Source organism: Falco cherrug, unplaced genomic scaffold, assembly GCF_023634085.1.
Source record: "Falco cherrug isolate bFalChe1 unplaced genomic scaffold, bFalChe1.pri scaffold_101, whole genome shotgun sequence".
NCBI classification, from domain to species: domain Eukaryota; kingdom Metazoa; phylum Chordata; class Aves; order Falconiformes; family Falconidae; genus Falco; species Falco cherrug.
In genome coordinates, this window is record NW_026599294.1 from 309,512 (window position 1) to 326,331 (window position 16,820).

Consider the following 16,820-nt stretch of genomic DNA (forward strand, 5'->3'; position numbering starts at 1 on the left):
GTCAGAGCAGTCCGTCGCCGCCTGCCTTTGAATTCAAGGTTTGAACCGCGCAGTGTGGCCAGAGCGGGCACATGCTGCGAGAGGTCACGGACCACCATTTCCCTGGCCCTGCGGCTGAGCCAGCGCAGCCCGCTGCTGTGCCGGGAGCGGTGGGGACAGTGCCGCTCTGTCCCCACACAGCTGCCCAGAGCTCAGGGGAGGGGGCGGCCTGGAAGCGCCTGGGCTCCAGCGGCCGGCCAGAGAAAGCCCCCCCAGTTCTCACGGGGGAAGTGACTGACATGTGCAGGGTTTCTCCTGCTCGGACTGCAACAAGTTTCCCAGGAAGCTCCCCAAGGCGTGGGCGTTTGGGTCTGAAGCCCCCCGGGCCGAGAGCAGGCGCTGCCAGGGAGCTGGAGCCCGCGGCAGGCTGGCCGTCACTCAGCAGGCAGGTGAACCTGCTTCCCCGCGCCCCACTCCATCCACCTCCGCCAGCTCTTACTTCCAGCCTGCTCCCCCCGGCCCGTACCCCCATCCTTTCTCCCCGTGCGGCAGCTGCAGCAGGCGCGTACCAGCCTCCCGAGCCCCCGGCTGACGCGGGGCACTGGCACGCTCAGCCGGCAGCGCTGGCCCCGCTGCAGGAGGGCTAGTCCGCAGGCTGCAGAGGAGTCACTCGCTGACCCAGGGGAGGGAAAGCCCATTTATTTAGGCTGTTTGAATTTGGCACGCACAGAACATATCCCAGTAACGCACGGGAGGCTAAGGGGTTTGTTTTGTTTTTTTCTTTCTTCTTCTTCTCTACAGACATACAGGAAAACTCTGTGCAACTCCCATGTACACACTGCACAAAGGAAACAGCTTTAAGCAACCACCGGTGAAACGTGGAAGCCTTTTAAGATCTCTGGAGCTGGCACAGGAATGCTTTCTACCCCCCATACAAAAGGCATTTCAGTTTCAGGTCAGACTGTCTAGGTGGTATTTCCATGCATTTCTGCAGAATTAAAGAAGCTAACAGACAAAAAGCCCAGATCAAGCCATATTAGTCAGGCTGATTGGTTCTACCACGTTAGATCAATAGTGATTATGAACAAACGGACCAAGTGACCAAAGACTGGGGCTGAGAATACCACTTTTTGAGATGTGGTTTCTTTTCACTGTACTACCCATAGAACTGGAGCACTCTGATAGAAGTATCGGCATTTGTAGAAGCCTCAGAAGCATCTGACCCGCTAGTAAGTGTGTATTAGAGAAACGAAGGTAGTTCTAAATTAAACTATGTCAACAGAAAAGTAGTTGATGGAATCCCTCAGGCTGAAGGAGAACTCAAGGCACTTCATAACAAGAACACTGAACCTCTAGAACAAGTGAACCTTTAAATATTATTACTGCACCGTGAGTTTACAAGAGTGGATTAGGACTATTTCTCCAGAAAAATGTGTCTATTTTATGTCTGTTTCACTTCAGGATTGGCCTTTATTAGTACTGCTCTGCAACTGCTAGCACTAAGAATTTAACCCAGTTTTTGTGCCAACAGGTTGTTTTAGCCTAACTTTCACTACAGGTTTTCAGTTCTGTATAAAGTGGTTACAGGGGAAACTGTTTCTGAGTTTGGCCATTTGACCAGCAGCCTCAAAAAGACTGACTGAATTTTGCTTTTTACAACTCGGAAAATTAAGAACAGGAACCAGTTTGTTCTCACACCCCCACCCCACCCCCACCCCCCTTTCATCCCATGACACATTGACACTTTGCAGCGTTGGACCAACATTTTTGGAGACCTTTAGCGTTAATCCATTGGGGACAGTATTGGGCTGCTGGACAACCAATGCAAATATTAATAAACCAAGAGAAATCCTTAGATTTGATTTGCTGAGGGTCATTTGTACATACGAGCTACATCTCCAAAATGTGCTTTATTCTACCAACAGCTTCCCTGCAGTTAGTGAAACCCTTGCCTAGAATGGTTGCTTTACATAACTGATCTATTAAAACATGGAATGCCTGTAGAGTTGTGGCACTGCATGACATCTACACGGGACTTGCTTCAAGAGCTACGACCAGGGAGCCTCCTGGCTTCTCAGCAGTGCAAGCTCGGGGCAGGTCCTCTGGCCCATTTGCTTGGACTTCGTGCTTTATTAGTTCATTAGAACACTAGTATTCTCCTTAAAAAAAACACACAACACAACAACAGGAGGCATTCCTTTCTCATGAAGTAGAAGACGCAAGGATCTGTGTTCCCAGACACAGGAGAAAGCACTCTAAGCAGCTGGAGTCTGCTCTGTAATTAATTGACCACTGTTAATCACCAGGCAGTGGGGGTGGGGGGTGGGCTCTCAGCTTGCCATTCCCTCAGCCAGAATTCAGCAGGACCCCTTTTTCTTGCCTGATCAGAGACAGGTCACGCACATACCCCAGAGCCCAAGTGTGATTTGCACATCCCTTCTCCATCGTGACCCCCAAAGCTGCAGTGCTGGGGGGACAGGACACGTGTCTACCCAGTCCTGCCTGCGTGGAATCTCTGGTGTGTCTAATATAGAGGCTGAGCACACGCAGACTTCTCTGGGAACAAAAGGGAGGCGGGTCTGGCCTTCATCCCCCTTCCTGGCCTTGGTTCTTCACACCCCCCAGAGGTACCAAGTACTCTGGGGGCCTTTTCCCCCCACCAGCTCCTCAAATCCCGCTGATGTCAGCGCCGGGCTCAGCAGCTTTATTGTGAGGAGGCAGGCACCAAGCTGTGACGTGGTCTCTGCCATTTCCCAATAAACCAACTTGAAATAAAAAAAGAAAAAGTATTTAAAAAGAAGAAAACTCGGGGGAAAAAGGGTGGGTTTGTGTGGAGTTTCAACAGGAAAGCCACAAGAAGGGGAGAGAGAAGGCTGAAGAGCCTGGCAGTGCCCAAGGACCACCACCACGCAGCACCCGCAGGGACAGAATTTCTGGGGTGCGCTGAGGCTTAAGAGAGCAGGAGCAGCCTGCGCTGGGCTGGCGAGGCTGTGCTGCTGCGCCCTGTCCCCACGCTCACGCTGCTCTGCCCTGTCCCCACGCTCAGCCTGACCCCGTGGCAGGGGACCTCGGGGTGCACCGCCAGTGTGAGAACACTCGTGGCTGGAAGGGAAGGCTTCTCTCCTTTGCGTATCTTGGAGAAAAAACAGAGGGGATGGCTGTTTGCAGCACAGCAAGCAAGGCGGGGGAGTAAAGGATCTGCTCCCGGCCACAGCAGGGTCCTTCTTCAGTGACCCCAAACACCTGGCTGGCTTGCAAACTTAATAAAAAATTAGTAAATAATAACCCGGAAAATGAAGCAAGAATAAGCTCTTTTCACTACATCATTGTAAATGCATCGACACCCAGAAATACACAAAAGGATACGCGCCAAGAGCCACCCATCAAAGAGAGGCTTCCTTCCATGCTGGGTCTCACTTTCACACTTCTTCCACTCCAACAAACAAAAAAACCCAAACCAAAACAAAAAAAGTAAAAAAGAAAGGAAAAAAAAAATCACCAGTTGATGTACAAACAGAGTCTTCCCTTTTCACAGATTTGTGGGTTCTGCCTGCCCCGATGTGGTCGGTGCGGTGCCCTTGGGAACAAACGGTAGTTGTACAAAACAGTATGAAGATTTTCTTACAAACATATGCCTGCAGTGTTTACTGGTTGGGTTTTTGTGTTTGGGGTTTTTTCTAAGTTTCAAAACTAGGTTTTAGGTCACGAATGGCTTGCAACTTTTTTCTACAGTAAATCAGGCATATATTTTTAGTTTTCGTTTTAGGAATGTGTAAGGCATTTTGGTAAGGTGACGGTAAGGTCTAGGTCACAGACTCGTCAGACTGAAGTCCCTTCCTTCAAACTGTCCTCTTCCCCCTGGAGAAGGAAAAGAGAGGTGGGTTACTCAACTGGCTCTCAACCTTATCCTCGTGGCAGCTCAAGCATCAAAGCGTTTCACAGATGGGCCAGGTCCTGCCTTTTGAGAAGGGAGAACCATGGCCACCATCTCCTGTGCTCCCAGAGCTTCCCAAAAGCCACCCAGATGGTTTCTGGCAGCAAGTGCCACCTTGTCTCCGGTTTTCAACCACTGCCTGACACGCGCTTCCCCCTGCCCTCCACCAGCACCAAGGGGAGGGATGGCTGCGGCCACCACAAGTACCGTTTCCTGAAGCTGTTCTTTACACTTCTTCAGTCTCCCTTTGGCCAGTTGGTCCTGGGTAACCTTCAGTCGCTCCTGTAGTTCGCTTGCTGCCTGGCCCCGGTTCTTTCTTTTTTTTTTTTTTCCTAGTTTTTCCTACATGGGAGTCAAAAGAAGGCATCTGCCTGAGTCTCCCTTGGCCATCTGGCGACTCCCCCCTCCAAAACATCTGGGGTCACCTCAGGTCTCCACTGAGCTGCCTCGGCGGCCACAAGCCAGCGATGCGCCACTGCTCCAGCGGCGTGCTCAGAGGCTCTACCTGGGAGGTGTCCTTTAAACACCCCTAAACCCCCAAATCCAGCCACACCCCGGTGACAATAACAAAGCCACAAGCTCTACCTCCTGCACCAAGGGCTTCAGAGTCGAGAGGGAGCACCCACGTCCTCGTGAGCACCCGCTGGCAGGGGCCACTGGGTTTCCTCTCTCACCTGAGGCTACCACCCAGCACGGTGCACCACCTAGGCTTCCCCCCCCACCCTCACACCCGGCGGGAGCAGGTTTGCAGGCGCTTGCCTGACCTGCAGCTGCTCCATCTGCCTCTCCAAGGCCGCCACTTTCATCTTCCAGCTCTTCCTCAGCTGCTCCTCTTGCCGCAGCACCTCTGACTTCTCAGACAGCTCGTTCATCAGCTTGCCGCACCACTCCTGTAACCTGGCCACCTCAGCGTTTTGCCTGCACCAACAGAAGCAGCGTTATTCCAGCCCGCAGGCCAGTCAAGCATCCCTGGCGTTACCCAGGGGGAACACATCCTCCTGGTGGGCCTGGTAACAGGGCTTGAAACATCTCAACGGTTGTGTTGGCCTGTTTCTCGGACACGCCTGGTCCTTCAGGGATGGGGTGGAAGGAGCTGACACATCAATTTCAAAAGCTCCGTTTCCATCCATACTAATGAAGGTATTCCAGCATGCTAGTAATCAATCAAATGTACTTGGTAGTAACATTAGAAGAGGCAATCGGGTCACCAAGCAGGTAAGCCCTGCCTTAGCTTAGGCATTTGGATGGTTTTCTCTGACGTGTGTCAGAGCAGACATCTGGCTACATGCCAAATAGCAATGCAGAAATACCGGGGAGAACGTTTTCACTCCATCCGTGCTCAGACTGTTCCCCTTTTCGCTGCAGGCTCTCTCAGGAGCGCACCTCTCCTTTCTAGGGCTACCCTGGGTATGGCGGGTGAGGAAGCTACACGCAGGCAGGCTCCAATGGCTGACTCGGCTCCCGCTGGCTCTGGAGAGGTGGGTGAAAGAATCAGAGTGAGCATCTGGGCTGTAGAGACCAGAAAGGCTTTGCTGCTCCAAGGAATCAACAATGGATTCTTTTTTTGGAGATCAGGGAGCCCAACCCAAGCCGTCTGATGTGGAGAAAAGCTGAATTTCTTCAGGATTTCTTTCTTTCTTTCTTTTTTTTTTTTAACTTCCACCTGTGCAGCACAGCCTCCCTGGCTAGTTGCAGTCCACTGGCCAGCTGTCGTGTGAAGGCTGGCACTGCTGCACAACGATCCTGTCTGTCTTGCAGGCTGCAAGATTTTGGCCCAGTGCAGCAGGAGGAACTGAAGGGGGTCGGCGCTCTCTGGCTACAAGCCAGGCCGACTGAGCATGAAATCTCTGAATGCTGCAGCAAGATGTTTACTCCTTGGTTAACGGTGTCTGACAGGCTGAACAGAGCTTTGCTTCTCCACGTGGAGATGCAATGCCTTTTGAAATGAGTAATGACAACCACATCTCTAGATCAAGCGCATTGTTAATTCCTACTGTTGCACAGGGTGTTTGAGATCGTGTCTTTCAACAGACACAGGCTTGAACGTCCTCTGCCACAGCAGCAGCTCTAGAAGGAAGCTAATGGTTTCTAGCCTGTATGGTGCAGATGTGCTGCTCTGCATGGCACAGCTGTGGTGTCACAGACACTGCAAAACCTGCTCTTGTCCTGCGCACAGTTCTAGTGCCTCTAAAATTCAGTCAGACGGTGTAAGTTTTAGCCAGAGCTCACTTGAGCTGCATCACAGGGCATTTCACTTGTGAAGTTCTCATCTCTCACTAGTATCTCAAAAAACCCAGCCATCCACAACCAAAAACCAATCCAGCATCCAGCTGCTCTGGGAGGTGGCGGGAGCAGCTGACGGGGCTGGAGAGCATTTGCCAGCAGTCAGTGATGCCCTTGCCCTAAGCTGGAGTGGCGAATTTTGATCTAAGTCTGACGCGGTGGCACTGTGAGGTCAGCAGCTCTGTTGGTACCAGCGCATTGTTGGGGTTGCCAGGTGAGGAATGCAGGGCGCTCAGCTCCGCCCCGGTCAGCTCCGGGGCACATTGGTCTGGCCCTAAAGCCAGCAGAAGGACGTGGGTACATGTTCTCTGGACCCTCGTTTCTGTTTCCTGCCAGGAAGAGGAAATCCATCCCTTTTCACCCTGCAGGTTAGGAGTAATCCCTCTGTCCCGATGGGGACCATCCCAAAGTGATGCTGCGCTGTCAGGAGGGAGGGGGCTGGCACCAGCTGTGCTGGGATGGAGCCGGCTGAGGCCGCTGAAATCCCAAACGACTGGGACGGGCCGGGATAGCGATGCCTGTAGTATCAGCTGGGATCTCGCGCGGTGCCCTGGTGTAGAAAGTTGGTCCTGCCGGGGGGAAGGCTGGTTCCAGCTGGCGTTGGCAGCCTGCCCGCCTGCCGGCTCTCTGCTGCTTTGTCTGGGATGCTTGGCGAGGCGGGCAGGGAGAGCTGGGCTGCTGGTTGAAACAGCCCTCAACAACCCCCCTGGGGGTTGGAGGCGACGTTTTCATTGCCCTGTCACCCCCTCGCTGCACCAGTGCGGATTCGGCTGGGAGTGAGTTCGCCGCTGTCGGCTGTGAGAAAGGGAAAGGCTCTGAGGTCTCTCCCTGTGAGCACTGAGGTTTTGAAAAGATGCTGATCTCCTTAGTTTTATTCTTATTTTTGCCTCCTCCCTTTCCAGCCACTCCCTCCGTCCCCAGCCCACAACCTCTTAAAGAGGAAATTCAATGATGTTGACAGTTAAGGGCGGGGATGGGAACTTCTGATAGCTGAGGGCTTGATGCACTGATCACGAGAAAGCGCAGCCTGGCACCTCCTGGGGAGTGCCCCTGCGCAGATGAACTGCCTGGCTGCAGCATCGGGGGGGTGGGGGGGTGGGTGGTGTGAGCCACGTGGAGGTGGTGCCCATGGGGGAAACGCACGAGTGGGACAGCGGGGAAGAGCCTGGCTTCCAGACTCGGGACGGGGTTCGGTTAGCGATTAAGAAGAGTGGAGGCAGCAGCATCTTCCTCCGCGCGGGGCTGCACCCTGCCGGCCAGGTCTCAGACCAGGCAGTACAGTCTCCCTTGCGGCTCCGTGTGTTATGGGTGGAGAACCTGAGCGTGGAGAGGAGGGTGGGAACGGATGCCCGCCAGTTAACAGCAGAGGTGGAAAGAGAAGCACCACATCCAGTGCTCCCTTTGCAAGTTTCGTTTCTTCCTGTGGGCATCTGCTGGGGAGATGAGATGGTTAATGACCATGCTTTTGCTTTTTTTTGGCTTGAACTTGGGCCTTTTCCTGGTGTTTGCGTTGCAAGGAGATGGTAGCGTCTTGGTTCTCTGTGTGGCGTCTGTAGCATCATTGCTGGGGTGGTTCTCGTCACTGGAGGCTGGGAGCAGCGACCCAGTGGGATGTGGTCACTGCGTGTCCTCCCTGCCAGGCTGGGCAGAGGCCAGCAGTGCCGCAGGGTGCGGCTGGCAAAGGGAGGCGGCCAGGGCTGCTGCAAAGCTGGGGAAAGCTCTCCCGTGCATGCTTTCCCCTTCCAGGGGGGTGTTCTATTCCAGAGCTGAGACCCTGGATGCACTTCCACCTGCGCCTGGGCGCAGAGATAAGGCCAGGTGGCCCAGGGAGAGCCCAGGTCTTGGCCAAACTGCACCAGGCAGTCTGGAAACGGGCTCTCTTACTGCCGCAGGGCTGCAGGGATTGCCCAGGGTCGTGCAAAAGCGTCCCATTGGACATGGCATGGGCACTTTGCTCGTGGCTGTCTCTGATTGCATCCCTGGTTTTTTCTTCCCCCTCTTTGGTTCTTCTGGAGCTTGCTGCAGCCAGCGCAAGCAGCCCCTGCGGTGTGGCTGGAGCACCGTGCGCAGGCAGCGCAGCGGAGGAGCGCAAACCTGGGAGGGGGCGGGGGGTGTCAGCAGGTTGCCCACACAACACAGATGGACATGGGAAACTCGCTGCTCACAGAGAGGCTGTTGCGCCTCTTTGTTTTCCCCACTAACTGTTGTTGTGGTGTCTTGCAGGCACAGAAGAATAAGGCAGGATGGATGTCTATGACCCTCAGATGCCGAATGTCGTGCTCTTTGGAGGTCTGATGGTGGTATCAGCCATCGGGATCTTCCTGGTGTTCACCTTCATGGAGAAGGTCCTCCGTCCTTCTGAGGAAGCCTTGGCCAAGCAAGGCAAAGGGCTTAAGAAGACTCAGCAGAAGGAAAAAGAGAAAAAGAAGAAAGAGGAAGCTGTTGAGAAAAAAGGAAAAGGAAAGAAACATCAAGAGAAACCTAATGGACAGGTCCCAGAGGCGCACCAAAGTGCTCCAGTGGTCAGCTCTGTCACCATAAAGAAAAGCAATGTTCTTCCAGCCCATGAGGAGCAGAAGCATAATGGACCTGTCAAGAAGGTGGCTGCATCCAAGAAGAAGAGCGAGCCAGGTAAGGCCAAGTTCCTCTGCATATATCCCCGTCGGGTAAGCCGGCAGAGGGATCAGAGAAGGGCTGGAGTCATCTCGTTCCCTTAGCAAAGAGCTGGAACGAACCTGCCTGGTGAAAGGCAGGAGACGACCTTGCTGCTCTGCATCACTGGCACCGCTGCGTGGAGCGACAGTCCCCCAGCGAGGCTGTGTCACAATGGAGTCCAGCTTCTGATGCCCACCACGTCTCTGCTCCCTGGCTTTAGCAAAGCGTGCCCAGCTCCGTCTGGAATCGATCAGTGTGATGGAGGGCGGTGGCAGGGCGGCAGGAGCAGTAGCAGAGCCAGGCAGAGGTGGCAGCTGGCTCAGGGAACGTTTGTCTGTGGTGAGCGCCGTCCCCAGCGCTCGTCACATTGCTTTCAGTTAGAGAGGTATCAAACTTGGCTGTGGACATCTGGGCGGTTGCTGGCGTGAAATGGCAGTTATGGGGTTGAAGTCAACTGAGGCGATGCTACTCAGCCCTGCCGTTGGCTCGAGCGCTCCCAACCCCTCCTCTCTCCTCCCCAGCACCTGCGGACTCGGATGGGCCCCTCTACCTGCCCTACAAGACGCTCGTGTCCACGGTCAGCAGCACGGTGTTCGGCGAGGGGGAGGCCCAGCGGCTCATCGAGATCCTGACGGAGAAAGCGGGCATCGTCCAGGACACCTGGCACGCGGTAGGGCTGCCAGCAGCGTCGCGTCCACCAGGGCTGGGCCAAGCCTCCGGGGGTGCGGAGGGGTGAAGGCAGCCCGTTTTCGGGCAGGCTGTCCCCCGAGGGGCAGCCTTAGAGACAGGAGCTGAATTTTCCCTGGGGCAGAGGGCAGGACCCTGTGCGTGTGGGGTGGAGGGGTTGGATGCGGAGGTGGTGGTCCCCGCTGATGTGCCACCCTGCGCCGGCAGGCCAAGCAGAAGGGTGACCCTGTCACTGTCCTGAAACGCCAGCTGGAGGAGAAGGAGAAGCAGCTCGCCACCAAGCAGGAGGCTGCAGCCGCTGCCAGAAACAAGGTGGAGGAGCTGAGCCAGGTAAGTGCCGCGCAGCCCTCCCGGCACCCCTGGCACGGGCTCTGCGCCTCACGGCTCGCCGTGTGCCTCCCTCTCCCCGCGTCTTACCCGCCCTTGGAGGTGAAGCCCAGGGGTTCTCTGGGCCCTTCATCCATTTGCTGTTTTCTCCCCCAAAAGGGGAGGAGATGCCCACCTGAGCTCCTCTCCTGGGCCTGATCCAGCCCGGGGAGGCACGTGCCCTGTTGGGCAGCCGCAGCTGGAGGGGGCTAAAGCCGTGCCCGTAAGAGACTGCAGCTTTCTGCTGCTTTCCGGAGGACAGTAAAGCCCTTCTCATCTCTTGGCAGAGCCCCTGAGCTGAGAAGGTGTTGATCAGTCCCTTTTTAAGGAGCCTGGTGCTATTTACAGCCCCCTTGCCTGGCTCAGCCCCTTGCCTCCACCTCTCGTTGGGTGTTGAAGTCAGAAGGGACCCCCGGCGCGTCGTGCTCAGCACCTCCTGCCCCGCAGCCGCCAGGACCCTGCTGCAGCAGGTCCATCTGCCTGCAGGCAGGAGAGGAGAGGGCGAAGCCACCCTGTGCACTGAGTGCTGTGCTAAGCCCCGGCCTGTGCAGGCAGCCCAGGGCAGCGGCACGGCATCACCCAGCCGGCCAAGAGAGCACCCCTGCCTTGGCAGGGGGCGGAGGGGGGGGGTGTTTGGTTTGTGGGGGTGTTTTCTTTTTTTTGTTTTCCTGCTTTGCCCCAAACTTGATGTGATGATATTGATCCTGGGGCCGGGGAGGGGAATAAAATTCCAGGCTGTCACTCCTGTCTCTTAGCTGGCCCAGTGTGGAACAACAGTGGCATCCAGTGGCCACTGAGCCCAAAGCTTAATGCAGGAGGAAATGGAAGTGCGGAAGGGTGTAGCTGGGCCTGGGGGCAGCGCCGAAAGGGTTACACTTCTTAAAGTCTTCTGAGCCAGGAGGCCACTTGTTTCGAGTCCCCTTAAAGCAGGGGAGTTCCTGCGCTGAAACTGACCGGGTGGCTTCTCTCCTCGAAGGAGCTGGCGGCCGAGCGGGCCAAGGCGACGGCCGTGGAGGGCAAGCTGAAGGAGCAGCTGCTGGCCCGCGAGCAGGAGATGGCAGCGGTGCAGGCACGCGTGCAGGCCAGCTACCAGGACCATGTCAGCGAAACGCAGCAGCTGCAGGGCAAGGTGAGCCCCACGCGGTGCTCTGCAGCTTCCTCCGCTGGCTGCCGGCTGGCCCTCGGTGGCAGCTGCCTGGTCTTTTGGAGAAGACCGAGGTGGGCGAGGGGGCCAGAGCCTCGGGGAGGGGCGAGAGCCCCGCAGTGCTCCTGAGCCGTGGTGCTCACGCTAGAAGAGGGATGTGGGAGCATCCTCACGGGATGCAGCAGCCGCAGGGGCTGTCAGCAGCAGCAGACACCTCGCTGTGGCTTCCTTGCCAGTCCCTCTTGCCCATGGAGTGGGCTCCTCAGGGGAGAGCCGAGGGGCTGGCAGCAGCGGCATCAACCCCTGTTGGTCTCTCCCTAGATCCGCACCCTGCAGGAGCAGCTGGAGAATGGCCCCGACACGCAGCTGGCTCGCCTGCAGCAGGAGAACTCCATCCTGAGCGATGCCTTCTGCCAGATCAGAAGTCAGATGGAGAGCAAGTAAGACTAGGGGTGGGGGTGGGGGCAGAGCCTGGGGCCGCCCTCTGGCAAGCCCTGGGGGGGGCTGTCCATCATGATTGGCCACCCCCTTTCTGGAGGGTGCTTCTACAGACGCCCCAGCTAGCTGGAGGTAGAGGAGGGAGTGAGGAAGAGATTGCCAAATGGCTTCTGTGGGCCTGGCAGGGGAAACAAGGATGCTTTTCCCAAGTGGAAGGGCAGGGGAAGCCCTCTCTGCTTTGGAGTCACCTGTGCTGATGCTAGCGGAGGGGGCAGAGGGGACCGGAAGGCACTGCAGCATTTCTCCACACTTCGGAGAGCTTGTGCTCACCAACTTCAGAAGAAATGTCGCTGGCTCTTTGATGGGAGCGGTGCTGCAGAGAAGCGAGACCTGCCTGGTGCATACAGAACAACCAGGAGCTAGGGAGAAGAATTTGGCGCTCCTTTTTGTAGAAAGTCTGAAATGGCTGGTGATTAACAGTGGTCAGTTAATTACAGAGCAGACGCCAGCTGCTTAGAGTGCTTTCTCCTGTGTCTGGGAACACAGATCCTTGCGTCTTCTACTTCATGAGAAAGAAATGTCTCCTGTGATGGAAACGGAGCTTTTGAAATTGATGTGTCAGCTCCTTCCACCCCATCCCTGAAGGACCAGGCGTGTCCGAGAAACAGGCCAACACAACCGTTGAGATGTTTCAAGCCCTGTTACCAGGCCCACCAGGAGGATGTGTTCCCCCCGGGTAACGCCAGGGATGCTTGACTGGCCTGCGGGCTGGAATAACGCTGCTTCTGTTGGTGCAGGCAAAACGCTGAGGTGGCCAGGTTACAGGAGTGGTGCGGCAAGCTGATGAACGAGCTGTCTGAGAAGTCAGAGGTGCTGCGGCAAGAGGAGCAGCTGAGGAAGAGCTGGAAGATGAAAGTGGCGGCCTTGGAGAGGCAGATGGAGCAGCTGCAGGTCAGGCAAGCGCCTGCAAACCTGCTCCCGCCGGGTGTGAGGGTGGGGGGGGAAGCCTAGGTGGTGCACCGTGCTGGGTGGTAGCCTCAGGTGAGAGAGGAAACCCAGTGGCCCCTGCCAGCGGGTGCTCACGAGGACGTGGGTGCTCCCTCTCGACTCTGAAGCCCTTGGTGCAGGAGGTAGAGCTTGTGGCTTTGTTATTGTCACCGGGGTGTGGCTGGATTTGGGGGTTTAGGGGTGTTTAAAGGACACCTCCCAGGTAGAGCCTCTGAGCACGCCGCTGGAGCAGTGGCGCATCGCTGGCTTGTGGCCGCCGAGGCAGCTCAGTGGAGACCTGAGGTGACCCGAGATGTTTTGGAGGGGGGAGTGTCGCCAGACGGCCAAGGGAGACTCAGGCAGACGCCTTCTTTTGACTCCCATGTAGGAAAAACTAGGAAAAAAAAAAAAAAGAAAGAACCGGGGCCAGGCAGCAAGCGAACTACAGGAGCGACTGAAGGTTACCCAGGACCAACTGGCCAAAGGGAGACTGAAGAAGTGTAAAGAACAGCTTCAGGAAACGGTACTTGTGGTGGCCGCAGCCATCCCTCCCCTTGGTGCTGGTGGAGGGCAGGGGGAAGCGCGTGTCAGGCAGTGGTTGAAAACCGGAGACAAGGTGGCACTTGCTGCCAGAAACCATCTGGGTGGCTTTTGGGAAGCTCTGGGAGCACAGGAGATGGTGGCCATGGTTCTCCCTTCTCAAAAGGCAGGACCTGGCCCATCTGTGAAACGCTTTGATGCTTGAGCTGCCACGAGGATAAGGTTGAGAGCCAGTTGAGTAACCCACCTCTCTTTTCCTTCTCCAGGGGGAAGAGGACAGTTTGAAGGAAGGGACTTCAGTCTGACGAGTCTGTGACCTAGACCTTACCGTCACCTTACCAAAATGCCTTACACATTCCTAAAACGAAAACTAAAAATATATGCCTGATTTACTGTAGAAAAAAGTTGCAAGCCATTCGTGACCTAAAACCTAGTTTTGAAACTTGACAAAGTTGTATAATATCATTCAAAAAGACCTGTGCAAATACAGTAATGGAGTACTCCAGGGAGAACTAGTTCCCTCCAACACACCTCCTGCACTTGCTGGACACCCACTTGACTCTTTTTTCCATCTTTGAAATGCGCTGTCTGGATGTACTGCTTCAGTACTATTAACAAGGCGACGTGAAAAACACGTGGCTAGCAGTGCCTTTTGTCTGATGTCTGAACCACAACTCCTTCCCAGGCACAAAAACAAAGGCGGCAGGCAGGCTGTAGGTCACTACCTACACCAGCTAGAATCCAAGTCTCACGAGTGATGATGACCTCTTTATTCCTGGTGACATTTACATAATAATAAATTTCCAGGAAAATTAGTGAGCAGCCTTAATCAAGCAGTGAGAGAAGGGAAGATTTCTCAAGTAAGCGTTCTAAACTGGATATTCCAGCGAACAACTGCTCTAGAAACAATTTTAAATAATGAAATTTGCAGAAAGAAGAGAATAATGAAGAGCAATACCAGGTGGGGGATGTAAAAACCAAATTGCAGTGTTTGATAAAGAAAAAACAAGTAACATGCATATTGGGATAACCATTATCAAGAAACTGTTACTAGCCGACGTGGTGAAAGAAGTCTTGACACTCTAACTAGCAGTTCTGCAAAGGACCTGGGGGTGCTGCAGTGCCCAGTAAGGCTAATGACACCTTGGGCTACACCAGGACGAGCGTGGCCAGCAAACTGGGGAAATTTCATTCCCCCTCACTGGTGAACCTGTACTTCCAATGCTGTGTCCAATTTTAACCCTTACAGCTGCGTGTGTGGAAACTGAAGAGCAGTCACACTGCACAGCACCCCTTTCAGATTCCTTTTTATCACTGTGTTCATAGAATCTTACACACCAACTCTTCAGTAATCTAATATAATAGGTAATAATATTTTCATCCAAACAGCATCAGCCTAGCCCACACAAGTCTGGTTCCCAAGCTATCCCTTTTTTTTATTGTTTGGTCTTTTAAGCGAACATGTTTCTGACCATGGATTCACCACACCTGTGGACAGGCCCTCCACTCAGGTCTGATACTTCTGCAGCTTCAGAGTCCGAAACATTGTTTGGCGGAGAATCAAAGCTACCAAAGCTGACAGACGTGAAAGTTTTGCCTTTTCACCTCAGTTACTGAAAAACGCCAAAACTGCTTCATCTCACTCACTACTTACACGACTTACGAGACACTGACTGGACTATACCTATACCCAGCTGGAACCATGATGGGAAGCTGAGGTACTAAAACTAGCAACTCGCATGAACGGGGTTTGCTGGATTCACCTTCCCCAAAGAAAGCAAGCGTTTCAGCCTTCACATAGGTATGCGGCCAAGGAGACTGAACGAAATAGAGGCAAATTCCTCTTGATCAAGCATTACAGACATGTTCTATTTCCACTTTAAGAAGCAAATAAAACATTTCTTAGGAGTAGGAGTGGAATAAAATATGCCCATTAAAGGCCAAAGCCTGTAAAAGTCTAGGACAGAAATTCACTGAGGCTGAGAGGGCAACACTGGATCTGAACTGTTGAATGTACTAACTCTTTTCATGTAAAGAACTGCTCTTTAATTTGCTGTCTTTTAGGAAATCGGGAAAGCAGAATAAAGCAGGTTTCTACTAAACTGTTACTTCTATGAGGAAGACAGTTCAAGGCTCAGTGCTGGTCACAAGAGTAATTAAATGCTGGGAAATACCTGAACGAAACAGAAAACAAAACAGCAAACATCTTTGTGTCACTGTAAAAATGTTCTCTTCATTTCAGAAGAGGATGTACTAGAACAAGTTGAGAACAATTCCAATGCTAACCAGAGGTGCAGAGCAGCTGCCACGCAGAGGAAGCTACAGCAGGGCTGTACAGTCAGGAAAGGCGACTACTGAGGCGGCTGTGATAAGCGATGCGGAAAGTCACAAGTGACATGCAGTAAGCAGCCAGGGATGACAGCTGAATGTCCCTTCTGAGACGGAAATGGGGAAGCATCACATGAAACTACTAACAGCCACGCACAAAAGGAAGCTCTTCGTGCAGGAATAGCCCGTGAGCAAAGTACCAGCTTGGTCAAAAGGTCCCGTAGGCTAAAACCGACAGTTTCAAGGGCTGACTTCAGTCCACAGAGCAGAAACCCAAGATGAAGTACACAGCATCATCGCAAGTCCTCGGGCTGAAAGTAGCTGGAAAGTATAAGCAGGAATGCCCTGCTCTGTTTGCGGGCCTTGTTCTTGCTCTTCCCTACACATCAGATTACAGCTGTTGTTTTGAGACTTGACACTGGGCAAGACAAACCTTTGATCTGACCCAGCAGAGCTGTTCTGATGCTCTTGTACGAACAGTGGAGGAATTTGCTCCCCCTCTGCTCGTATAGAGAGGAACAGAGCGGTCTTCTGTGCACGCCCACTATTCTGTCACAAGCTTGCTCTAAAACACATGGTACCAACAGCCGCTGAAAGCCTGAGTGCTTCCAGACTCAGGGATGAGGAAGAAAACTGTGCTGGAGCCTGATGTGAGGAGTACAGGCACAGAAGCCTCCTCTGGAGAGTTCGGCACCTGCCATGACCGCAGGCTCTGGACAAGCAGGGTGTTAAGTTAACCTTCCCTCTCCTGAGTTTGGGAGGAGGAGACTAGTTAAAGAGTAGTTCTAACAGAAAGAGGGAATCTGTCAAACAAAACGCTGAACAGTCCCTGAATTGCTTTTCAATTGCTCAAAAAATGAGGCCAGTTATTTAACCAGTTACGGTCCAGGACCAACATCAGGATTCTCACAAATATACAAAACCTCCCTCCCAAACAACTACGTGGTTCATGCGCTTAATTCCCCCAGTTCTTGACAAGGAATTTCAGGTCACGGACTCCAAAGGCCTTCAACAAGGGACAACCTATCATTCTAAAAACGCAGTTCAAAAATTCTCGAAACTGACAACATTTAAAGTGCGGTCAACGCTTAATATATTGAGTGGGCACCAATTAAGGAGTACTGCCGACTCTATGCACTAGCACAGGGATGTGCTCTTCCCTACACAGTACGGAGCAGAACAGTCTAGTCTAGGCTTGAGCTATGCAGAGGCTTGATCAGAATACACAGCCCTTTCTAGAAAGATACCCAAGAGGAAGATGACTAATCTTTATAACGCTGGCTGAAAGCAACAATGGGAGGTTTGCACCAGCTGATGATTTCCGATCTAGAAACTTCAGTGAAGGCATCAAGCTACCGACAGAACAATAAAACAGTAGCTTCAATGCATACACAAAAATGAGATTTTGAGTGCCTACATGCAAGGTAGGTCTCATGCAGGAGAAACAGATGCAGTCAATCTCCTGAGCTTACTTTGTTT

At 53.6% G+C, this 16,820-nt stretch overlaps 1 protein-coding gene across 2 annotated transcripts; it reads left to right on the top strand.

Moving 5' to 3' along the window:
* Nucleotides 1-658: 658 nt before the first annotated feature.
* Nucleotides 659-13,447, top strand: LOC129735017 (ribosome-binding protein 1-like). Of its 2 annotated transcripts, none has more exons than XM_055700401.1 (10): nt 659-1,208; nt 5,279-5,391; nt 8,420-8,827; nt 9,373-9,521; nt 9,746-9,868; nt 10,881-11,033; nt 11,370-11,488; nt 12,284-12,437; nt 12,862-12,996; nt 13,280-13,447. In XM_055700401.1, the coding sequence occupies exons 3-10, from the start codon at nt 8,440-8,442 to the stop codon at nt 13,316-13,318; spliced, it is 1,260 nt and encodes a 419-aa protein (XP_055556376.1). In that variant the 5' UTR covers nt 659-1,208; nt 5,279-5,391; nt 8,420-8,439; the 3' UTR covers nt 13,319-13,447. The 2 variants fall into 2 exon arrangements, with proteins under 2 accessions (XP_055556376.1, XP_055556375.1); XM_055700400.1 differs by having other exon boundaries at nt 5,310-5,391.
* Nucleotides 13,448-16,820: the final 3,373 nt, after the last annotated feature.